General features: G+C 35.9%; 1 protein-coding gene across 3 annotated transcripts in view; it reads left to right on the forward strand.

The window, feature by feature from the left end:
• Positions 1 to 16,877, forward strand: part of NCK2 (NCK adaptor protein 2) — an 80,064-nt gene extending 63,187 nt beyond the window's left edge. For 2 of the 3 annotated variants that reach the window (XM_083363058.1, XM_083363057.1), the window contains 2 exons: positions 3,684 to 4,405; positions 15,799 to 16,877. In XM_083363058.1, the coding sequence (XP_083219184.1) occupies positions 3,684 to 4,405; positions 15,799 to 15,993 (917 nt within the window). In that variant the 3' untranslated portion in view covers positions 15,994 to 16,877. Of the gene's footprint in view, positions 1 to 649; positions 841 to 3,683; positions 4,406 to 15,798 lie in introns of those variants that run through there. The other variant, XM_083363059.1, reaches the window with a different exon arrangement.
• The last annotated feature ends 6,976 nt before the right edge of the window (positions 16,878 to 23,853 follow it).

Raw genomic sequence — 23,853 nt, forward strand, 5'->3', positions numbered from 1 at the left:
TTATTTTATGAAATAATACCTGTTTTTGGAAGGAATGTGCTAACTCTTCCTTCCTAGGCCTGAGAGAGTGACTGATTCAGTCAACCAAGCAGGTTGTGTGTCAAGCATAACATAGGTGTCATATAGGTATTCTTGGAGGAAGTCTAGAGACTGTTAACTTGGTGGTATAGAAATTTATAACTAAAATGTCAGTGAAAACATTATTTCATCATAAGATGATTTAATTTATATGAATAGCAACATTGCTCGGGTTTCTGCTTTTATTTTTCTTCAGCATGATAGCTTCTTCCCCTTCCCCTGGACTTTATGTATTAAGGAACATATAGCAAAAGCAAGTCATCCTTTTTCATCTTTCAGAACACTGATATTTTTGGAAGGTATATGCCTGATTTAAAACAATTCTATCCACCATCCATTAACATAGCTTTGAAGACTTTGTAAGTAGCAATTGTTTTTCCCCACGAAATCTTGTTTTATTCCCTATCCCCCACTCCTCACCCTGCCAGCTGAGACTATTGGTATGAAAACTGTTTTCTCTTAAACAGCATCATTTCATTTCCTGTTTAATTTTAGTTCTGAAAGTAATATACAACCTCTGGATGTGTGTATATGAATATCTGGAAAGTGTTTTTATTTTGTTCTCAGATTTCAACAAATCTACTCATCATTACAATATGGTGCTATCCTCAAGCACACCAAACTGAAAACATCTCCATCCTTCTTTTTCCTAAAATATAAAAAGCTGCAGCTAGAAAGCATGACTGGTAGTATCATGCCTTTGGATAGTCAATTTCAATTATTTGCCTTTTCAGCAACATACTACATTATGAATGCTTAAAGGTACATTGGCATCTCTAATCAAACTTTTTTTCCACTGACTTGTCTGATATAGAGATCTGTTTCCCCCCCCCCTGCTGTTTTAACATCTACCCCAAGCCACTGGGTGATACTTTCTGTAGGCAGTGTGTGAGGTCATCAATATAGATCTTGACTGAATCGGAGGTGTGGTTCCCCAATACCCAAAGGTTAATGAGGAAAAATACTGAACTTTAGTGACAGAAAGTGGCTGTGGATTCGAAGGCCACCTAAATCCAAGATCAGTTTTATTAAGTATGAACAAGGAAAGTGGCTGCTATTTAAGATTTATTTTTATTTTTAATTGCACTAGATCATTGATGCCAGAGGAGTGTTTTCTAAGTATTTAGAAATCTCAGCTTCCATACAGATGGAAAATGACTTAATCATCATATTAGAATGAGGAACTAACATGCCCTGAACCTTATACTTGTGTTTTTGCAATTTCTTAGTAGTAAAATATTTAGAGTTAACACCTCTAGTTTCTGTATTCACTACATTTATGCACAACTATTGTTTAGTGACAGTGAGAGGAATTTTTCAACAGCCACGGTCAGTATAATGGAGCTTTACATTTTGGAAAGAGTAGAAGTACTGTTTTCCTGTAATTGTATTACTGAGGATAATAACTATGCTAGGAAAATATTCCATTGAAATTTAGTTAAGTACAGAAAACAGGAAAATTTAAGAATATATCATATTGGAAAGCATTAAGGAAAAAATGATTGAATTACTTCTTACTAATGGGGCATCCTGAATTTCGATCAGTACAGTCACATTTTTCCTTTTGTTACAGCAACTTCCATTTTGTCCCACAGGCCTCTCTGAGAAATTTAGGAAAATGATGTCAGAACAAGTAGTCCTCAATTAACAACAGTAATTGGAAATGGAATTTCCCTCATTAAAGCAACACTGTCATAAAACACAATATCACGCCAATTAAGCCACAGAAATTCTGGCACTTCTAGTTGCAGTGGTTAAGCAAATCACTACAGGTTATTAAGTGAGGACACCATGTGGTCACCCTTTTTGAATTCTTGCCAGCTTCCTCATTGATTTTTCTTAGAGGAATCACATGATTATAGGGATGCTGTGACTCTTGTAAGTGCAAGGGCCAGTTGTAAGAACTGCTCATTGAGAACTATGTAAATTTGAGCCATCATTGTATGAGTGGTTGTTAAGCCAAAGGACTAACCTGTACCTGATTATGCACTAAGTGAGCATTTTATATTTGGTATTTTTATATATAATAAAAAATAAAATAATTGAATCAAATTGATGTGCGAGGGAGCATTGTTTAAAGAAGGATTTGTTTTTTAAAAGATCAGTACTGTAGTGTCATAAATGTATATGTGTATATATTTTTCTTGAACATTTTGTGAGTTGCCTTGTATAAACAAATTACTTATTTTGTGCTAGACAGATTATCCTGTGTATTCTCTTAAAGTTGAAGGTAAAAATACAAAGTTGAGATTCATACAACTGGTCATTATACAAGTAGTCGTCAATTTTAATTTACAATAGTTCATTTAGTGACCGTTCGATGGCACTGAAAAAAGTGACTGATGACCATTTTTCACACTTATGACTTGTAGTATCCCCATAGTCAATCAAAATTCAGACTCTTGGCAACTGATTCAGAGTTGTAAAATGAGGCAAAACTCACTTAACAAATATTTCACTTAGGAACAAAAGTTTGGGACTCAGTTGTGGTCGTAAGTTGAAGACTACCTGTAGTTAAAACAGCATGTGTGGATTTCAGGGAGCTGGCACATTTATATATTTGTTTTGTTTGCCTGTCTGCCATCCATCTCACTGCAAAGCAAATCTTTGTATATATTTCAACTCAAGGTGGCATACATATCTAATACTCCTGCTAATTGCTAATACTCATTGCTCAAAGTTACAAAGGATTGGACTTTCTTATTCCAACCTGTCAGAATTTGAAATACTTCTGAAATAATTGAAGTGGCTGGTTTTGACCTTGAAATGAGCAGTGTTGTAGGATTGAGAAGTTAGGATTTCTTTGGTGTGCTAAATAATTATATTAAAACTTTATCACAGTGATATTTAAACAGAGCCTAGAAATTGTACTCCTGTTTCTGCACCAAGCCACATGATGATAGTGGTAATTATTTTTAAAAAGATGCCTGTTCTGTAGTTCTCAAGGCTTTACACATTGCCAGGTTGAACAAGTTCAATATTTTTGTCAAAATTTATCTTGTGAAAACGATCTCGAGTTCTGTTCCTCTACAAGGATAATTTTACCATTGAAACTCCACCATAAAATATGCAAAAATAATTGTAATATGTGCACATCATTCTGAAGAAGGTTTTTTTTGTTATTATATCATAATGGACTAAATGGCAGAATTGTGGTGGGTTTTGCATACCATTGAGCTTACATTTGGTTAATTAGTTGTTCCTGTTTTTACATTTGCTACAACTACATGTAAAAACTGGCTGATATCATTTTAAGAGATTTTATTCCCACAATGCAGTGTAAAGTATGGCTGGTTATAAAAATAGTATTTCCTTTTTTATTTGCCTGCAATATTTTGTGTCTATTAAATCTCTAGTGGCTTTAGAAAGAAATGACCTGAAAGGTCACATCAACGTTTCACTTAGCAGCTACTTTTCTAGGATAAAAAGAGTTTCTTAAAAAATAAAGATGCCGAGCTGTTTTTCTAATAGGTTTTCTACTTGTATACTTTGTTCTTCGGTTCTTAGTTCTTTTCCCTTACCCTCAGATTTGAGGTATTTTCCCATTCTGAATCAGATAAACGTATTCTTACTATATGCTTAAAATGTTTTTATTTTATTGACAGGTTTGGGTAAAACAAAACGAAAGACAAGTGCTAGAGATGCCTCGCCAACTCCTAGTACTGATGCAGAATACCCATCCAATGGTAGCAGTGCTGATAGGATTTATGATCTGAACATCCCTGCATATGTAAAATTTGCCTATGTGGCAGAGAGGGAGGATGAACTATCTCTTGTTAAAGGATCTCGAGTGATTGTTATGGAGAAATGCAGCGATGGTTGGTGGAGAGGGAGCTACAATGGACATATTGGCTGGTTTCCTTCAAACTATGTCGTTGAAGAAGTTGAGGAAGCAACTGCTGATTCACCAAGTTTTCTAAGTTTGAGAAAAGGGGCATCCATGAGTAATGGCCAAGCCATGAAAATACTTCACATTGTCCAGACATTGTATCCATTCAGTTCTGTCACTGAAGAAGAGCTCAATTTTGAAAAAGGTGAAACTATGGAAGTGATAGAGAAACCAGAAAACGACCCAGAATGGTGGAAATGTAAAAATTCTCGTGGGCAAATTGGTCTTGTTCCGAAAAACTATGTAGTAATCCTAAGTGATGGTCCTACCATTAATACTTCCCACCCTCCTCAGATAAGCTACACAGGGCCCTCTTCTACAGGACGGTTTGCAGGAAAAGAGTGGTATTATGGGAGCGTTACTCGACATCAGGCAGAATGTGCTCTGAATGAAAGGGGATCAGAAGGTGACTTCCTTGTCAGAGACAGTGAATCTTCAGTAAGTAGCTATAATTTCAAATTTTATTTATTTATTTGTTTGTTTATTTATAAAATGTATTGGCTGCCTATCTTACCACAGGATAATTCTGAGCGGCTTACAATCATATAAATTCAAAATGTTATGATGCATTATGCAGAATATATGAAGTTACAGATTATATATTTGCCTTGCTATATGAATCAAGTGGAGTTCTTCAAAGTGAATATTCATGGTTGTGTAATACAGTTCTCCTTTCATTAATTGAAAAATAAATTATATAGGGAAAAACGGAATATAAAAACGGAAATGGTGTACCATTTTTGTGCTCTGGTTTTAAACGTTTTTCAGTTATATAGATTTTAACTGGATTTTCTCTTAGGAAATTTAAAATATATCGATGCATAAGCAAATGTTAGTAGGAAAAGTTAAGTTAGTTTAATAGATTGAGTTTTCAAGGTGTGTGGTAATTGTGTTTGAATTCTCTATTAATCCTGCACATACGAACTTTCAAAAGGTGTGCTTTCAGATTTTGTGCAAGCTCAGCTCAGCAAAGTTTTAGCTAACCTGTTTTTCTTTTGCATCCACTTACATGCTTGCTTTTCCTGCTTTAGTTTTGTATATGGAATTGTCAAGAAGTTCCAAAGAACAGCCATGTTGGCCCCTTTTACCAAAAGATTTGAAATCTATATATGTTTGAGAACAATATTCCTGAAATCTAACTGCATAGCATGGCAGCTAAAGAATCCTATACTATTTTAAAGATTGACTTAATTTATTACAGCAGCAGATGTAATTGGATGCAGCTGAATAATTTTCAGATCTTTTGACATGGGCTTTCTCTCTTGCCGCTTCCTGTGGTTTTCATACTACAGCATTAACCTCAAGATGGACTTAATATTGAAAACTTTATAGCGTTTAAACCATTGTTAAATCTCTACATCTTTTCTTTTTCACGATTTTTAAATGTTTCATACATTGAACTATTTTTTTGTTACAAAAATTGATTTCTAGATTCTACATTATAGAGAGATATATTCTATTTGACAAGCAGAGTTGATTTACAAAGTATATGCAAAATATTTACGTTTTGTTGGTTTTCATTTAAAAATCATGATTGTTTGGAAAGAGCACTTCATCATAAATTACAGTTTTATTCAATTCTCTGAATCCAGTATAGCCTTAATTAGGAATAAATAAGTTCTAGTAAACATGGTGGAACAGTTTTGAGTCATTGGGTGATATATTTAGATAGTTGTGATTTTGATCAATCAGTACAATAGAAGTAATGTTTTTTTAATTGAGCAATGAACACCATTATTCATTTAGTCAGTAAAATGATCAACAGCCTAGTTTGAATGCCAGTTGTCATTGAAACTGTGTTTATTTATTTTTAATAAAGATGTAGTAGATATCTAGAGCTGCACTTGATGAAGTTTTATTGCCTTTCCTTCTGAGGATTGTGCATTATAAGTAGTCCTCATTTAGCGACCACAATTGGGAGTGGCAATTGCTCAGCAAATTGCTTGCTAAGTAAAATTGCAATTGTGCTTATGATCTTACTTCAGTTTTCCTTTCCTTTGCTTAACAGACCTGTGAAAGTCATAAATATAAGGACTGGTTGTAAAGTTAATTTTTTCTATCACCATCATAATTGAATGGTTGCTGAATTAATAACGAGTGATTGCTAAAAGACGATTACCTGTATTTTAAAAGACAGTTCCAAACGACAGTTAGGGCTGCACTAATGGGTGGCGAAGAAAAAAAATTGGAATGATGGTGCTCTACTGGATTGATATGGGGGGGAAAAATGTTCACTCTTGTGAAATAGGCAATAGCATTATTCTCTTTTTTGTATCATAAGGATGGTAGGTGAACTCTGGCTTAAAGCCATCTGTTAAGCCCCAGAAAGCAGGAGGAGTATATTTGTACATCTAATAACAAACAAATGTTGGGAGAATATAATTGTATTATTATACAGGTAGTCCTCGACTTATAACAGTTCATTTTATGGTTCAAAGTTACAACGGCACTGAAAAAAGTGACTTATGACCATTTTTCACACTTATGACCATTGCAGCATCCTCATGGTCACGTGATTTGTATTCAGATGCTTGACAACTGACTCACATTTTTGATGCTTGCATTGTGCTGGGGTCATGTGATCACATTTTGCAACCTTCTGACAAGCAAAGTCAGTGGGGAAACCAGCTTCACTTAACAATTGTTTTACTAATTTAACAATTGCAGTGATTCAGTCATAAAATGGGACAAAACTCATCTACAAATTTCTCATTTAGCAACATAAATTTTGGGCTCAATTGTGGTCATAAGTCCAGCACTACCTGTACTTGATTTGTATCTTGTATCCTCGATAAATTATGAATAACATAAAAAAAGAGTTCTCTTTGTTAATTCTTTGGCATATTCTTTGAATATGGAATGAGAAGTGCTCATTGAAATAGATAGGGAATTCCAGTCCCGTTAGCTGGCTGAAATTGGCATTCCTTACAACTGATAATTAGTTATGAGACCATTTTATCTTATCTTTTTCTGAAGTTTGAGATCACAAGGCCAACTTTGATTCCAATACTTGATTTACAAGAACTTTTGAGTTTCAGAAATAGCACACGGATTATTATATACTCATCATGACTTTTCATTTGGCCTTTGCTGACTCATAATGGTCTTCGTACTTTTTAGCTGAAGAGCAACACAAGTTTTCCCTTGTGATCTTTTTGAATAAGTTTAGGACAAATTAAGACTCCAATGCCTTTGGGCAAGTAGTGTTATGTACTTTTTAAAAGATGATCTACTGTGCGCTTATTTTGTGAATTACCCTAAATAAAAATCAGATCCAATATTTATAGGCTCAGTTTATGAATTATAGAATTCAAGACATAATATGGTTCCATAGGCCTGAACAAATAGAAAGTATAACTATTATCATCATCAAATAAAATGGAAAAAGCCAAAAGACCGTTTTTTAGGGACCGGTTCCATGGAGAGAGGTTTTTCCGCAGACCAGAGGGGCCGTGGTTTCGCATTCTGCCTGTGGATGGGGCTTCGCTTATTTGTGCGGCCCGGTTTCTGGCATGCCACAGAGCGGTGCTGTTCATCAAATGGGGGTTGTGGACCCCTGTTCTGTGATGATTAGGGGTTAGAACGCTAGGTTTGTTAGGCCTTTTGAAGAAAGTAGGTTTCTTGCACAAGAGGATGCTGTAATAATGATACTGTACTACAATAGTGGCCAAAATTGTGGAAACATTTGAGGTTTGATGGCTAATAACACTTTTTTTTAGTAGTACCATAAAATTATATATCAATGGAAAGATAATTTAATCAAGAATGTAATGCAATAACTTTTATGAAGGATTTGCTATTAGAATAGTTTGGGCTCAAGTATTTCATTAATGTATTTTTGGCCATTTATATCCCCATTAATCACACAAATAACACTGCCTGGGTGTTTCATGGTGCATGTAATGCAATCAGGATGCAAATCTTCTCTGATTCTTCTCCTTATGTATTTTATGCCATCACTACCAAACTGGGAGATCTTGGTCTCATCACTCCAAATAACCCTGTCCCATTGTTCCTCTGTCCAGGTAACATGGGTTTTAGCCCAGTTTAATCTTTTCAACCTTTGTTTGAGAGATAAAAGTGGCTTTTTTTGTGGAATTCTAGATTTTAGGCCAAATTCCTGCAGCCTGCGCCGAACAGTCTTTGCACTCAACTTCACATTGCGTTGCACCATTTCATCTTGTATACACCCAGATCATTTTCTTCTGTCACGTAGGCACAGTCTCTTAATTCTTCTATCATCACTTGCTGTTGTGCACCTTTTCCTACCTTTACCAGTGTGGTTTTGTAATGACTGAGTCTCCTTATACCTCTTCAAAAACTTAGAAATGCTACCTTTGGTTAAGTTTCCATCAATTTTTTTCTAATTCCTTTATAACTGTAGCGTTGTTCACTTAGTAATACTATTTTACATTGCTTTCTGGGGGACCAGTCAACTCTTCGCACCATTACTTTAATTTTATTACGTTTTACAAGCTCACTAAATGAAAGAACACAAAAAAATCAACTTGATAGCGATGACATAACACACTGACAAATGTCCTCCTCTCAGCTTCAGTACCATCAATAACTGAATCCTACTGTGATCTGATTGGCTCATTGCCAAAACAAGATGACACCTGATTGGCTCTGTAAACACTCATGCTCATTGGCTAAAATCAGATGAAGGAAAGCTACCTGATATCAACCTGAGCAAGTTGTGCTTCCTTTTTCTGGTTATTTGGCTATAACTTTTCATAGAATACAGATAATTAAACAAACTTTGTTGCATTACATTCTTGAGTAAAATATCTTTCCACTGATATATAATTTTATGGTACTACTCCAAAAAAGGTGGTGTTATTAGCCATCAAACCTCAAATGTACACTTTTCCCAAAAGGTTTCCATAATTTTGGCCACTACTGTAAACAGGATGCTTGATGCTGGCAGACCTGAGTCAATCCAGCTAATGGTTTGATTAGCTGTGGTGTTAATTTTGATTCACTATCAATATACTGTATGATGAAACAACTTGAGCAAAGAAAAGATAGGATTTGTTTAGGAATGAAAGGCAATATAGGAGGTAGAGTGAAAGGAAGAGTGGAGTAGACATTTCCTAATTTAGTGCCACCCCGCCTGTATCATAGCAACAGTAATATTGATAAAAAGCAAGCTATTTCCCCAAATTGTATACTTCCTGGAGTGTAAAATACCGCAGTGTGTTGTAAAATAACATGTTCATTAACATAATTTTTATCTTCACTGCCTGATTACTAAGGGTGAAGAGGTTTGTTTTCATGTCACCTGATTCAAATAGTCAATTTTCCAGCAAAGATCCAAAAGTATGAAAACTTGGGAAATGTACTTTGAAATGTAACTATTTAGTACAGAATTAAAGACTGAAGCCTATAAAACATTTCTTTTTACAATTTTTCCAGATTTTTTTTTTATTGTTGACCCTTTACACAGGCTGGTTTTGTATTTGTCATGGTGACTGAAATTGATGAGTTGTACATTAGAGTTTGATCCATAGCATGTAACTGGTTCAGATGTCCTCTTAAAGTAGTCATCACGATTGCATGCAGTTCCACTAGTCTTAAGCCTGGGAAAGATTGCTTGCAAACCATCCAGCTGTAGCAACCATGTCCAGTGGGAAAAGTTGCAGAAATATCTGCCAAGAGCTGAAAACCCAAAAGGCAAACAGATGCAAACTATAAAAATAAACACTCTTGAAATGAGTTCAACGGAAGACAGCAGGGAATAGTTTGAAACTGAATTTAACCTCCGCACACTGTAGTGTGTGCACTGTAACATGCCAAGATGAAGTCTTAAGATTTTATTAATTAAATATTCACAACAGGAAGAAGTCAAGAATACATTCAGTGACATATGCATTTTTTTTCCAATTTCCTGTTGTTACTTAAAATATTTGCCCATTGTGAGGAGGAAGGTGGGAGCCCAGACCTTACTTTTCATTTCTGCAAAAGGAAGATTGTCAGAGCCTCTTGTTTGGTAGGGCTTCTGTGAAAAGAACTAAAGATTTTCCCTTCATCCTCTTCCGCCCTTTTTAAGTATAATGCCACAAAAACAAGGTCTTCTGTTATTTGGTGGAAGGAAAAATGATAGACAGATGCATTTGAAAGGTAAATATGAGAGTTTGATCTGGAAAGCAATTATTAATATTCATTTTTCAGTAAAAATGTCTTTGACAGAAACATTTTTTTACATCTGCTTTGCAACTAATGAGTCTGAGAGAGCTGTGTAGGCCTTGTTCAGCACATGCTTTGATTTTTCCTTCTCCTGATAAGCTGTTGCTAGTATAGAAATCAATCTTATCACTATACTTTGTTTTCCATGGCTGTCATAATGTTCACTTTGTCCATTGAAAATGAATTCTACTTCAAATTTTAAAATAATTGAAATGATTGCTTTGAATTGGCAGGATTAGAGCAGTGCACAAAGGAAATAATGTATTCAATCTTTCATCAACATCAGCAAGTTTAGTTTATCTCCCACATTTTTTCCTTACCAATGACTCCTTTATTTCAACAAAAGTTAATATTATAGATATATAAGAACAATGTATCAATAACCAATGAGACAGGTTTTCATACCTAGATTCAGTTTCTGTTTCCCAATTTGTAGTTTTCCAATTGTGACATAGTGGTAAAATTTAAAGGTTAAGGCATTTCGTTTTTATTCAATGAAATAAACAATCCTTGAACAATCTTGAACATTTGTCTCAGGCATTCTGTTCTGGACCAGCCTTTTTTTTTTAATCCTTTAAAGCAGCGGTCTCCAACCTTTCTTGCTTTGGGGAGTGGGGCTGGGGAGGGAGAGTGCATTTGCCCGGCCTGATTTCCAAGGGGTCGTGGCCCAGTATCGGACTGCAGACCAGAGGTTGGGGACCCCTGTTTGAAAGTACAAGTGCCTTGTACTTTATAGCAAATAGAGTTTAGTATTATAAATTCTTGGTTGAGACATATTTTTTAAAAAACAGTTTAATAAATAGGGTTATTAGAAAGGACAAGCTCTACTAAATGCAATTATTTAAATAAACCAATTAAGGCAAATCTTGCTCCATTCCTACTTGGCATCAACTGATAAAATTGGATCACAAAGTAGCCAAAATTAGAAACTTGATCTTCAATGTAACAGAGGGGTGTTTTTTTTTTCATTTTCTTTAAAGCAATGTTATTCAACCTTGGCAACTTTAATGAATGTGGCCTTCAACTCCCAGAATTCCCCTGCCATCAGCTTTTTAAAAAGCCTTTAAAAACAATTTAGGTTACTTAATTGTTGCATTTTCCCATATACACTTGCTCAAAGCTTGGTATCCTTTGAAAAAAAAACTCTGTAAAATGAAGCAGAAGATACCAGGAGAGGCATTTTCAGTAATAAGACTAACTGTAGATACTCTGACCAAAAACCCTTGCCTGCCTTCTTTATTATCATGTCAGTCTATTTATTTATGTACTAACATGCTCAAGCTTGAATGCTGCTCTTCTCCAAATGGTTTTGAGTAACTTGCATCAAACAAGAGAAATATCGAAACACAAACATCCCACCAGTCAGGAAGAAGCAGTTCAGATATCATGGGCAAGCTGGCTCATAGGTGGGCAACACTGAGAAAGCTCAATAACAGGGTCTCTGTAATTGCAATTACTTGGTAGAAGGAACCCTTAGCAAGTCCTAACTCCCAGTGAATGTGTAAACTCAGGCCAGAGCAGGGAATGTTAAATACAGGTAGTCCTCAAGTTACGAATGTAATGGAGCCTGCCCATTCCATTCGTAACTCAAAAACTCATGGGAGTGAATCTCGTACCTCAAACAAGATCACTTCCTTTCTTGTTAAGACACACACAGCTCGTTAAATGCACTGAGGTATCTTAGGGTGGGGAAGGCCATGGAGGGCCTAGTGATGGAACAGGCCCCCAAGGCTTCCCTGACTCACTAAGATACCTCATGCTTCCCCCTCCCTTCCTGCTGCTCCGGACTCGCTTACCTTGCAAAAATCCTCTCTGCTGTGGTTTCTTTTCCTTCAAGGGAGAGGAGAGTTGGCTTGGAAATGCTTTTTGTGCCAACAATGAAAGCTCCTGGTACTATAATATCACATGAGTTCAAAAGAGATCATGGCCCCCAGAAGCTTCCATTCTGGGGGGGGAGAGTGTTTGCTTTATTTGCTTACCTATGGGGTAAAACGTGGAATTGGAGTTGGCTGGGCACAGGAACCAAGGCCATCCGTGGCCCAGGTGCGCTGCTTGCTCACGTGTGCCAGCCTTTGAGGGCAGGAATGAAGCCTTCAACTGAGCGGGGAGGCATCACGGGGTGAGTCATCTTACACCTGCGCCCAGCAGCTCGTGGTGGCAGCAGCCACCTGAATGGCTGCAATCTCCCCTCTCCAGCCAGCCACCCAGCCCACCCAACCTACTCCATGCCTGACTGGCCGGTAGACCAAATCCTGACCATATTTTTCCTTGTCCTCCTCCCAACTCAAGCGGCAACAGCGACTTGAGTTTCTCTGTTCCATCCGAAAGGAAGAAACTGGAGGTGCAGAGCAGAATTGTTCTTAAGAGGACGTGGGTATGCTGCGTGCGCCAGCCTTATTGAGAGCAATCCTGCTCTGCCCCTCCATTTTCGTCCACTCGGACAGAGCGGAGAAACAAAAGCTGCTGCCACTCAAACACCTTTTATCCTAACGGAGACCTTGAGGAGATGGGGAGTTCCTTCTGTGTGCAAATGCAACTCTTGAAAACAGACCCGTTTCTCGGTATGTGATCTCATGATAGTTCAGGTACCCATTCTCTGCAAAAGATATTACGCATCCAGGAGGTTCCATTGACTCTCCTCTCCCTCAAAGGCAGAAATCGCGGCGGAGAGGAGACAGATCTTCTCGAGGTGAGTCCGTGCAGCAGTAAGGGAGGGGAAGGCAGTTGTGGGAAGTTGGGAGGGATAGAGTGAATGTTGCAGAGCCTCTGCAGTCATTTGTAAGGGCGAACAACTGCCATGGTGCTGCAACATTTGTAATTTTGGGACTTCCTTGTAAACACTAGGGGGCGTTTATCACATACTTCAGATGCATGTTAACTAAACGCTCATAACTCAGGGATTAGCTGTATATTCATGTATAAATTATAGATGACATTGGCAAAAATGTGCAAGAATTGCTACATAGGTAAAGAGTACTAAACATTTTTTAAGTTTGCGAAGCAAGGTAATATTTGGAAGCAGCTGAGGCAAACAAGTCCCTGATTCACTGGATTATAAGGAGGAGATGAAAAGCATGATCTGACTGTTACTATTATAGCCAATCTAAATAAAGTACAATTGTGGAGTTGATTTTCTAGTCTGGTCCACCTAGTGTGACTTGACACCATGTGACAATTTACGTCTTTAATTGTGCCTGGCAATGAATTAAGCTCCCACAGTTGGTGCCTTACATGGGCAAATCTAGGTATACCTATATACATTGCATTACATATACGACTGGGTGATCTTCAAGGCCAGCCCCAGATAAAGCAAATTATAGCCGTCCAGCCATGAGATGACAAAAGTTCCAGCATAATGTGGTAAATGAGCAATAAGTTTGCTATTGGTAGAAAAATTGGGCAAATAAATTAATTTTAGAAGTAAATGTATCTTCCACAATTAGATAGTCCAAACTGTATTGGCATAATCAGTTTGCCAGGATAGCATAATGGAAAATTCAATCCATAAAATGAGCTTTATTCAACATAACTTCTAATAAATTTTAGGTCCCTATTTTGTTCTGTTTTTTCAACTGAGAGCTAGATATGGCTTTCTACCTCTGAATAAGCATGCAGAAAAGGAATAAATTTAGAGTAAAAGCAAACAAGTATTTCAGGAATAGATACTAGTATAGATACAACCTCTGGGTTAGGTCATAACAAGATTGGTCATCCATCAGATCATTCTAAGCTCTTTAAAATTTCAGAATAGAAAAACATAGTTCAGTTCTGAAAACTCTTATATCAGTATCATCCCTTCAGTATAAGCATGTGTTTACAAGACGACTAAAAAGGAAAAAAAACAAAGCTTCACCGTTTTATAGCTTCTGTACACACTTCACAGATAGCCATGAAAGAACTTGAATTTATCTAATCCTTTAGCAAAGGAACTACTGGCAACTTATAAAGGTAGTCTTTGATTTTCAACTGGTTGCTTAGTGACTGTTTGAAGTTATGACAGAAGTTAGGATCAGTGGAGCCTCCATGATCACATGACTGCATTTCGGACACTCATTTACTGCTTTTGAAGCATCCGGTGTTAAGGTGTTTTTTCCAAAAACAACAACAACAACACAACAACCAGCATTTACTTCTGGTTTTCAGGAAAATTAGCCCCCTTAATGGCTGTGGAGGTTGCTTTTAAAAAGATAGTAAAATCAGGTCAGTCATGTGGGTGACCTGTTTTATGACTGTCAAGACTTACTCCATTATGCTCCCTTATGGGCATAAGTCTCGCTCTTAAATTCCAGAGAAGTGGAAACTACAGAACACGTGTTTCTTCGTTGCTCCTTTTGTGGAGACATTTAATGAAATTCACACTAGCTCTGATTGGTCCTGGTCACCTAGATTTGTTGTATGGCCAGATGTACATGCTCACAGATGGTATCTTAGCTAGTATGTCCATCAGACTTTGATGGGCTAATCTCCCGCAATGCATTCTTTGTAACTATAATTCATTTAAAATTATTGTTGTCATTTTAAATGTCATCATGGATGCTATAATTTTAGTATTTACGTTGTAATTTAATATAGGCTATATCATGGATCTCACTTATGGATATTAGATTGTTTACAAATGTATTTTAATTCTATCTTAAACTTTATTTTGTTTATTATCTGCATTCGTCTATCACAGTAACTTGAATGAATGAAATATGATTGTAAGCTGAGGAACTCCTGTATCTAATTTACAAATCAATCCTTTGTGCTAGTTTGCTATTTAAATATGCAGCCTCGCTCCTGCATTGATCTAGGTCAGGGGTAGGCAACCCTGGCTCTTTTATGACTCATGGACTTCAACTCCCAGAATTCCTGACTAGCATAGCTGACTCAGGAATTCTGGGAGTTGAAGTCCATAAGTCATAAAAGAGCCGAGGTTGCCTACCCGTGATCTAGGTAAATAGCCAAAAGGAGATTAATCTTTCACTACACAAAATTGGAAATGAAAAAAATATTTTTGAAGCAAATCATTTTAAAGTGAAACAAGCAAACTATTGTCAGTAGAAAATCACCACAGTCGTGAAGGAAATTCTGTGTGCTCAGGGATCTTTGCTGAGTGATTTTTTCCCCTTTGCAAATAGCAAAAGTAAGTTCATTGTTTGAAAACTTAAGTTCTTGTATAATGAGATAAGAATAGCAGATTTTAAATATATTTTTAAACCACTAATGTGGTATTGCACATGTTTATCTCGGGCCATGTTAAATGTTGAATTGTTAAAACTTGTGTTAGGCACCTTTTACAAAAAATAAGAAAGGCCCTCTTGTGGTCATGGAATTTAATGTAAAGCTAGCATAGTGACATTATTTCTGCATTTGAATATTTATGCTTATTGAGTGTGCATAGAAGTTTTTTCTCTAGATAGTTGCAGACTTCTGGTTTAAGCCACTATTCTGAATAAATCGATTGACTTATATTAGTATATGATGTTACTAAGATACTTTCATTGGATTTGCTACTCTGCCGTTGATGGTAGTAGTACACATTTTAAAATACTTAATCCATGGTGTATGTGGAGACAAAGTACAGATAATTTCTCTTGAAACAGACTTTAAATCCCATGTTGTGCACTGTCTAAACATTTGTCTTTCCTTTCTCTTTGCAGCCCAGTGACTTTTCAGTATCTCTAAAGGCTTCAGGGAAGAACAAACATTTCAAGGTGCAGCTGGTGGACAATGTCTATTGCATTGGGCAGCGTCGATTTAATACTATGGATGAGTTGGTGGAACACTACAAAAAGGCTCCTATCTTCACCAGTGAGCACGGGGAAAAGTTATATCTTGTCAAAGCACTTCAGTGACATTGAAGATGGACTAGGCCTGCTGGGGTCTTTTGTAACTTAAAAGCCTTAGGTCCTCAATCACTTTTATAGAGCAGGGCACTCTGCACCAGACACAGCTGTCAGTGAATGGTCTCTTTCTGAGTATTTGCTCTGTTGGTTATATTCTCTTTTCCTCCTTGCTTTTCTCTACCCCCATTTTTGCCTATTAGTCTTTTAAAAATTAAGTTGTTTTGAATCCCCTCAGGTTGAAAAATTCACTTAGGTAGCCATTGTAAGCACTCATTTTATTTCCTGGGTTCTTAACTCTTCTATGTATGTTTACAGAGTTAATCCAGATAAAGGAGGGGGGTTCTCAAGTGAAAAACAGTGTTATCAGACGGCTCCTGAAGGCAGAATTCTTCGTTGAGAGACTGGGCACAGTTGAATGCACTGAACCTGCAGCTAACTAAGTGAAATAATAGTAGACATAACGGTTGTGGCTGTGAGTTCTGTAGCTATTCTGCTTACCAAGTAATATATTTCTAAAATTCCTAGTATCTAGAAGCACTCTTCCCAAACTCTACTACAACTATTACATAGCTTTTTGGCTTTTTGTGAAGAGTACACTAACTAAAAGCATTTTGTAATAGTTCTTCTTAAACTACTACGGTATGATTGTAGTAAAGAAAACTATCTAGCATATTTTGACATGTAATTTCAACCAAGATGTTTCATTGAAAGTTGATTACTTAAGAGAATCATTGAATTGTAATGGTTGAATGTTTTGGTATCTACAACCAGATGTGCCATCCACATAATGCTTTTTCTTCTTGCCCTTCTGCTTGTTTGAATTAAACAGTTATGTATTTAATTCTTAAAGTAATATGTATCTGTAGCCAATTGACACTAATACAGAAGTTTAATAAACATAGCTAATTATGGGTGGGTGGGGCTTCCAGCACATACATAATATATATATAAATATATATATATATATATATATATATATATATATATATATATATATATATATATATATATATATATATATATATATATATATATATTTACATAACAGAAAAAGAAATCAGGGTTTACAGAAGGTGGTGTGATTGGTAGTAAGACACAGAATGTTATATGAAGAAAATGCGTTTCTTTTGTGTTTCTTTTAACCTCCTTATGGTTTTAAATATAGCATTGATGGCACATTCCTGAAAATATTAAAAACAGACCTTGTTGATCCTGAAAACTTGCATACCTCCCCCACCCTACTTTTTTGATATTGTAATAAAAAGGTATCATGTGGAGATGGAGTATTGCATTTATCCTTGATAATGGCATTGGCAGTGGTATCATTGTTAAATCATTGCAAAGATAGCATTTCCCCTGTACATAAATCTGGAAAAATGAAATATTTTATAGTTTTCCTTTGTTGAAATAGCATGGATTTCATTAACAATTAATTTTTAATGAACAATTTTAATAAAAGATGTTAGAAAGATTTTAAAAGCTACCGAAACATAAAAGATGAAATAGGGAAAAAAGATTATAATAGGGTAAAAGAAAAAGTAAATGTCAAAAAACCCAAGAAAAATATCTGACTTCTGATCATCTTTGCAGCAATTACAGCATCTCCACTCTCACATTGCATATCAAAGCTCCCTTCTTCCCATAAACAAATCTTTTTAATCAATCCTGAAATCAGCAGTTCATTTTTGTCCATTTTCAGCAAACTGTCTATAAAGGGTTTTCAGTGTTTTTAAAAGTAGTTGTAGTTCCTTCCTTAATAAAACAAATCAATGTAGTTATGTTTGCAAACAGCCATCTTCATAATACATTCCTCCATTATTGGTATTTCTGTGGTCTTCCATCTTTGTGCATATAGTTGCCTTACCTCACTTACCATGTATAAAACCAATTCTCCGTGAGCCTTTTCAGTTGATTGTCTAATAAGTTCTAATAAGAAAAGGTCTGGTTCCTAAAACTCTGCATCACTAAATTTGTGTCCCAATATATTTTTACTTTCTCACAACTCCGCCATGCATGGTAAAATGTCCCTTCATGTTTTTCACATTTCCAAAAATGATTAGAAATAATTTTATACATTCTAGACAATGTCTGTGGTGTCATATACCATTATATCATATTTTGAGTGTTCTTTTAAATTGTAAGAGTGAAATTCAGATTTTTTTAACTACATGCTCTTCCATTTTTATCCATTTGATTATTATAAACAAAATAATTGGCTCATTTTATCATACATTTTTAACCCACCATTTCAATCTCAATAAAAGTTTATACTTTTTAGCAATTAAGTGTTCACTATTTGTACATAACTCATTTTCAAATTCCATTTCATAATCTTTCCTTGGTACTTTTAAATATACGGTATATTAAGTCTTTCTATTGGGCATATGAAACTGTTGAAAATTAATGGTTAATTGTTCTCTTGATTTATTCTTAAGCTCCCCCATCATCTCCCCCATCACCATTTGTTTTTACCCATTGTTTAAAACACTTCTCAAGCTGAGGCCAACAAAAGTATTTTTGGGCACAGCTGTATTTGTATCTATTCTGTGTATTTAGTATGGCATGCCTGATATAATTTTTATAATTTACATTGAGTTTACCATACTGTAAGTAATCATACCACCCAAACCTCAGACCATCTAAATCTAAAAATCTCTTTATTTCTTAACAGTCAAGCCTTTATCCAAACAATAACGTAGATCAGCGGTCCCCAACCTTGGTGGCCTGGTGGGGGGGAGGGGGAAACCAGCTGGCACAAGTGTGGGCTGGTCCACACACCAGTCCACCAGCCCATCTAGTTATGCATGTACGCATGCGCCAACCAACTACTCGTGGCCCAGTTCCAAACACACCATGGCCCCGGGGTTGGGAACCCTTGTCTTAGATAGTACATTCACTTTTATCATAGAAATTCTTCCCAACAATGACAATTGTAATTTTTCTTATCTTAATAAATCCTTCTTGGTTTCATTTCATGGTGTAACAGTTCTGTCTAATGTGCATGTATATTAACCCACATAGTTAGTATAATACATAGTGTGACTGTAGTATTATTTATCCATATTATTATCTTCTTTAATTATTATTATTATTATTATTATTATTATTATTATTATTATTATTATTATTATCTGTAGTTTTGCAAGTACAATGAGTGTTTCTGTACCAGAGACAAATTCCTTGTATATCTTATCACCCTTGGCCAATTAAAGTATTCAATTCAATTCATTTCAAATAACATATAATTCATATTAGTTATAATAATACACAAATATGCTAATTTTTATCAATCTGAAAACCACTTTTACCAATAATACTTTTTAATTTTCCATCTTCAGTACTTTTCTTTTCCTTATTAATTTTAAATCCAGCCAATACACAATTTTTTCTTAGTTTTTCCATTAATACATATCTCCCTCCTAAATGGTTCTCCAAAGTTAAAACCAAATCATTGGCAAATGCCTTTAGCTTATGAACTTTCATTCTAGCAATTCTCTCATCTTGTCCTACCTCGCTATTCAAAACTTCAAGAGCCAGAAAGAATGACAGTGGAGAAAGTGGACAACCCTGCCACATTCCTTTCGGTGTTTCTGTATTTTATTAGGCCTTGATTAAGTCCCAATTTTTGTGCCTTTTGTGAAGTACAGTATATATTGATTTAACCCGTGCAATAAAATTTTCTCCAAAATCAATGTCTTTCAAAATTATAAACAGAAAAGTCCAGTTTAAATTCTCAAAAACTTTCTGTATCAATAAATATTAAGGCAGCTTGTTTTTCACTGTATTGCTCCAAGTACTCTAATAATATATTAAGAACATTCCTAATGTTTCCTACCAATATTTGCATTGTTCTTCATGGATAAAATCTTGTAAAACATTTTCAGCATTTAGACTAAGATTGTCATGAATATCGTATAATCATTATTTAGGACTGTAACAAAGTCAAATTCTCTCCTACGAATCAGTGTTATTTGTGGCCCTGTACTGTCCTACTATCCAGTATCTTTCTATTATCTGAAATGAAATATATTGTTATACTTTTTTTGCAAAGCTAATGAAAACTCATCTTCAAAGTATTTATAAGTTGATAATCCATCTGGAGTTGGAAACGACTAGCACACATGTGCGGGGGAACCTTTACCTTTACCTTTAATCCTTCTGGGCCAGGGGCTGTACCTTTATTCTTCTTTATAGCATCACAGATTTCACTTATTGTTAATGGTCCATTCATTGTTCATCTGTTAACTGGGCAGGCTTTGTTTCTTAAGTATTCATGTGCCCCTGACAATGAATTTTCTCTCTCATATACTGTGTTTCCCCAAAAGTAAGACCTACCCAAAAATAAGCCCTTAGCTTGATTTTTGGGGGTGACCCTAATATTAGCCCTACCCCCAAAATAAGCCCTAGTTTTGGGGTGAGGCACATGCCTAAAAATCAAGCTGGGGGTGGGAATTAGAGCTTACCATTGCAGTCAGGACTCCCATGGATCGACACTTGCCTCGCCGGCCCCTTCTTCTGCAGCCAAGGGAGCAGCTTCATTTTGCAGCTTTCATAGCTATGGATTCAATCCATAGCTCAGTTCTTGACGGCAGAGGCCTTCTGGAAAGGCCTGTGACTATGAAATGCAGACCAGAGTTCCATTCTCAGCTGCAGAATGAAGCTGCTCCTTCAGTGGCAGAAGTGGGCTGGCTGTGCAGTGCTGGAGGTGAGTGGAAAAGACACCCACCCACCCTTGAAAATAAGACCTGGTGCCTCTTTTAGAGGCAAAAAAAGACCAGGTCTTACTTTTGGGGAAACACGGTAGCATTGTATAATAGTGTTTTCTTTGACATTATAATGCATCATAGTTTTCTCATTTTCTCATATTAATACTTGGTTTTCCTCTCTCAAAAATGAATTTTATTTCCATCTCTGACAACATTAACATAGAAAGCCAATACTGTAAGAGTTTAATTTGCTGTAACATATTTTTTTCTCCCTGGAGATCTCATCCTCTTTTATTTTTAGATCTCTTAGAGTCTTTTGTAGAAATTATCCTATATAGTATGTCATGCCATAATATTATTATAGCAATACCCTTATTTAGATTATTCTAAAAATATATTTAATATATTTTTACACTTTTCCTTATTAGATCACATTGTAGTAAAGTTTCACTTAGTCTCTTTCTATAGGTTCTAGGTTTCTTATATATTAAAATAATAGGATTCTGTTCAGAAAAATTGTTTGGCATTATTTCAATTTTTTTAACACAACTGGCTAAACTTTTAGCAATCCAGAACATATCTATTCTGTAGAAAGATCTATGTCTTTCCAAAAAATTATGATATTTTTTACAATACTATTTTTATGTCTCCATATAGCAATCAATTCAATATTATCCATTTTCCGAACAATATTTTGGTAGTTTGCCTTCCATAATTTTAATCCCTTTTGCTGATGTTCTGCTTTGTGGGCAGATTTCCATTCCAACCTCCTATTGAGCACTATTTTTTCATATGACAGCTCCGTTAACTTTCCCTCAAGCCTGTTGAAAAAAATGCATATTTAATTGCATTTGGAGCATAAACAGGCTTCTTTTCCCCAGTGTTTTGACAAGTTGGTTGGTTGGTATTTGAAATTTAATTCCCTGCTGTAGCTAGAATTGTGGCAGCAATAATATATTGGATACTGAAAAGATTAACACTTGTAAGTTTTGCATTTTTAAAGTCATGTTTATATTGACCTATAGTATACCAAGTGGAACAATAGGGAAACAATATACAGCAGAACAATAGGAAAACTCTTTGTCAAGACTATTAAAAGTCCTTGTGAGGTGGCTTAAAAAGGTGGATAAGTAACCATGGATATTAATATACTGGAAAAAGAAAATTCATTTGTTCAGAGATGGAATACCACTGAATACCATGGACTGGGGCTGCTGTAACCTTCAAGAACTCCCCCCTTCTCTGTTTTCTGGAGGCATTTGATTGGCCACATACTGTAGTTTATAATATCCTGAATTGGATGAATTTTCACATGATTTAGCAAAGTTAATTTTACATTTTTACATGTTTTACTGTGGTGCAGTCCTCTGGAGTCACACCATCATCTAAATGTCCTTTAGGTTGGTTTTAAACATTAAAGCAGAATAATCTTAAATTGTTTGCATTAGCTATTTTATAGTTAAATGGTGCTCACTTTTGCAATCTTTGGCTTCAATAGTGTTAAATAACTTTAAATCCAAGTCTGTATACTTTCTTTAGTTTATGTGCCACAGCTGTTAAAAGTGTCCAATTGCAAATAATCCAAAACTAAGATATTTTAAAGCCAACTAAGGAAGTTGTTCCATTATTCTGATATCCTGTCTTAACAGAAGCTGGCGGCAGACACTCAAGAATCTGTTGGCAAAAGTTACACTTTTGTTCAAAGGGAAGTTTCCTTTCAGTCTCCACCAGTTAATGTATAACTTAAGTCTGGCATGTATAAACATTTTATTTACAATGAGTTCAGTTCATCTAATTTAACTGGATTATCTCATCACTGAAGGTAGTAATCATTTTTTGGTCTTGCTTAATTCTTGGCTTTCATATGGTGACCGGTCTTTAGCAGAAGGGCCTTTACAAAAAGAGTCCCATGTTTTGATTGCTGTGTCTATTATGTTTTTATTCTGTTTTTGCCTTGGGAGATAGTCAGAAACATCTAAAATTCTTTTTGGAGTGCCACTTAAAATTGATTTTTGAACTGAACTCACGTTTATGAATAAATTTTGTGACCCACTATACACACACACACACACACACACACACATATGCGAACACTGGGATGGAATAAGAAAAACTAAAACAGTTTTTATTGCTAAAAGATCAAGCTTTCGTTGGCTAACTGCTAACGTCTTCAGGATGGAAATGCTGGGGTGGGGAGATCGCATTTAGACTGTTGGTGTCTGCACTCCACTCATGGAACACATCACCGGTCTGTTTGTTGAGGCCTGCTGTATTCCTTTGAGTTGTCGTGCATCCGTTTTTGGGGGATGTAGTTGTCTCTGGGTGTCTGTTGTCAAAAGTGGAATGCTGACAGTTCCATGTGTTATAGCCATAGCTCTAGTCATTGCCCATGTTCTTATACCGGAGGGTCTAAATAGTTGTTTCTCTTCTTCCCTGTGTTCTACAATGCAGGGTGGTTGTATGTTTGTGCAATCTTGATTTTGTTACAATGAGGCACTCTGTAAGTGCTTGCGCTGTTTGCCTCCATATCACACACGTCGTTCCTCTTCCCAATACCTTAGTGCCTGGTATGTCTTTAATCTAACAGGGACTGAGGCAATTGCCAGTGACAACACTTAAGGAAGCTTGGTTTTCAAACCACTCCTCTATCAACCAGCACATAGACCTCCCCCCTGCATACCGGGCACTAAGGAATTGGGAAGAGGAACGACGTGTGCGATATGGAGGCAAACAGTGCAAGCACTTAATCTGTGTGTGTGTGTGTGTGTACACACACATATATATATCTTGAGTGTTTTGAGCACCTCGTTGACCCAAATATTGGCAAAATCTTTGGGTTGACGAGGTGCTCAAAACACTCAAGATATATCTCATCCCCTTGTGTCTTCCCTCCCTAATGCAGTTGACAAAGTGAGAAAGACCCTGTGGCCTAGAAGTTAAAATAACTGCCTAACATGCAAAGCAGCCCAGGTTCGAATCTCAGAAGGGTGTGGCTGACTGATGAGAGCAAAGAAGCTTGAAATAGCTATATCAGTTTGTCAGCAATCCAAATGTATTATATATATATATATATATATATATATATATATATATATATATATATATATATATATATATATATATATATATATATATATATATATATATATATATATATATATGA

Source organism: Vipera ursinii (assembly GCF_947247035.1).
Source record: "Vipera ursinii genome assembly, chromosome: 4".
NCBI lineage: Eukaryota > Metazoa > Chordata > Lepidosauria > Squamata > Viperidae > Vipera > Vipera ursinii.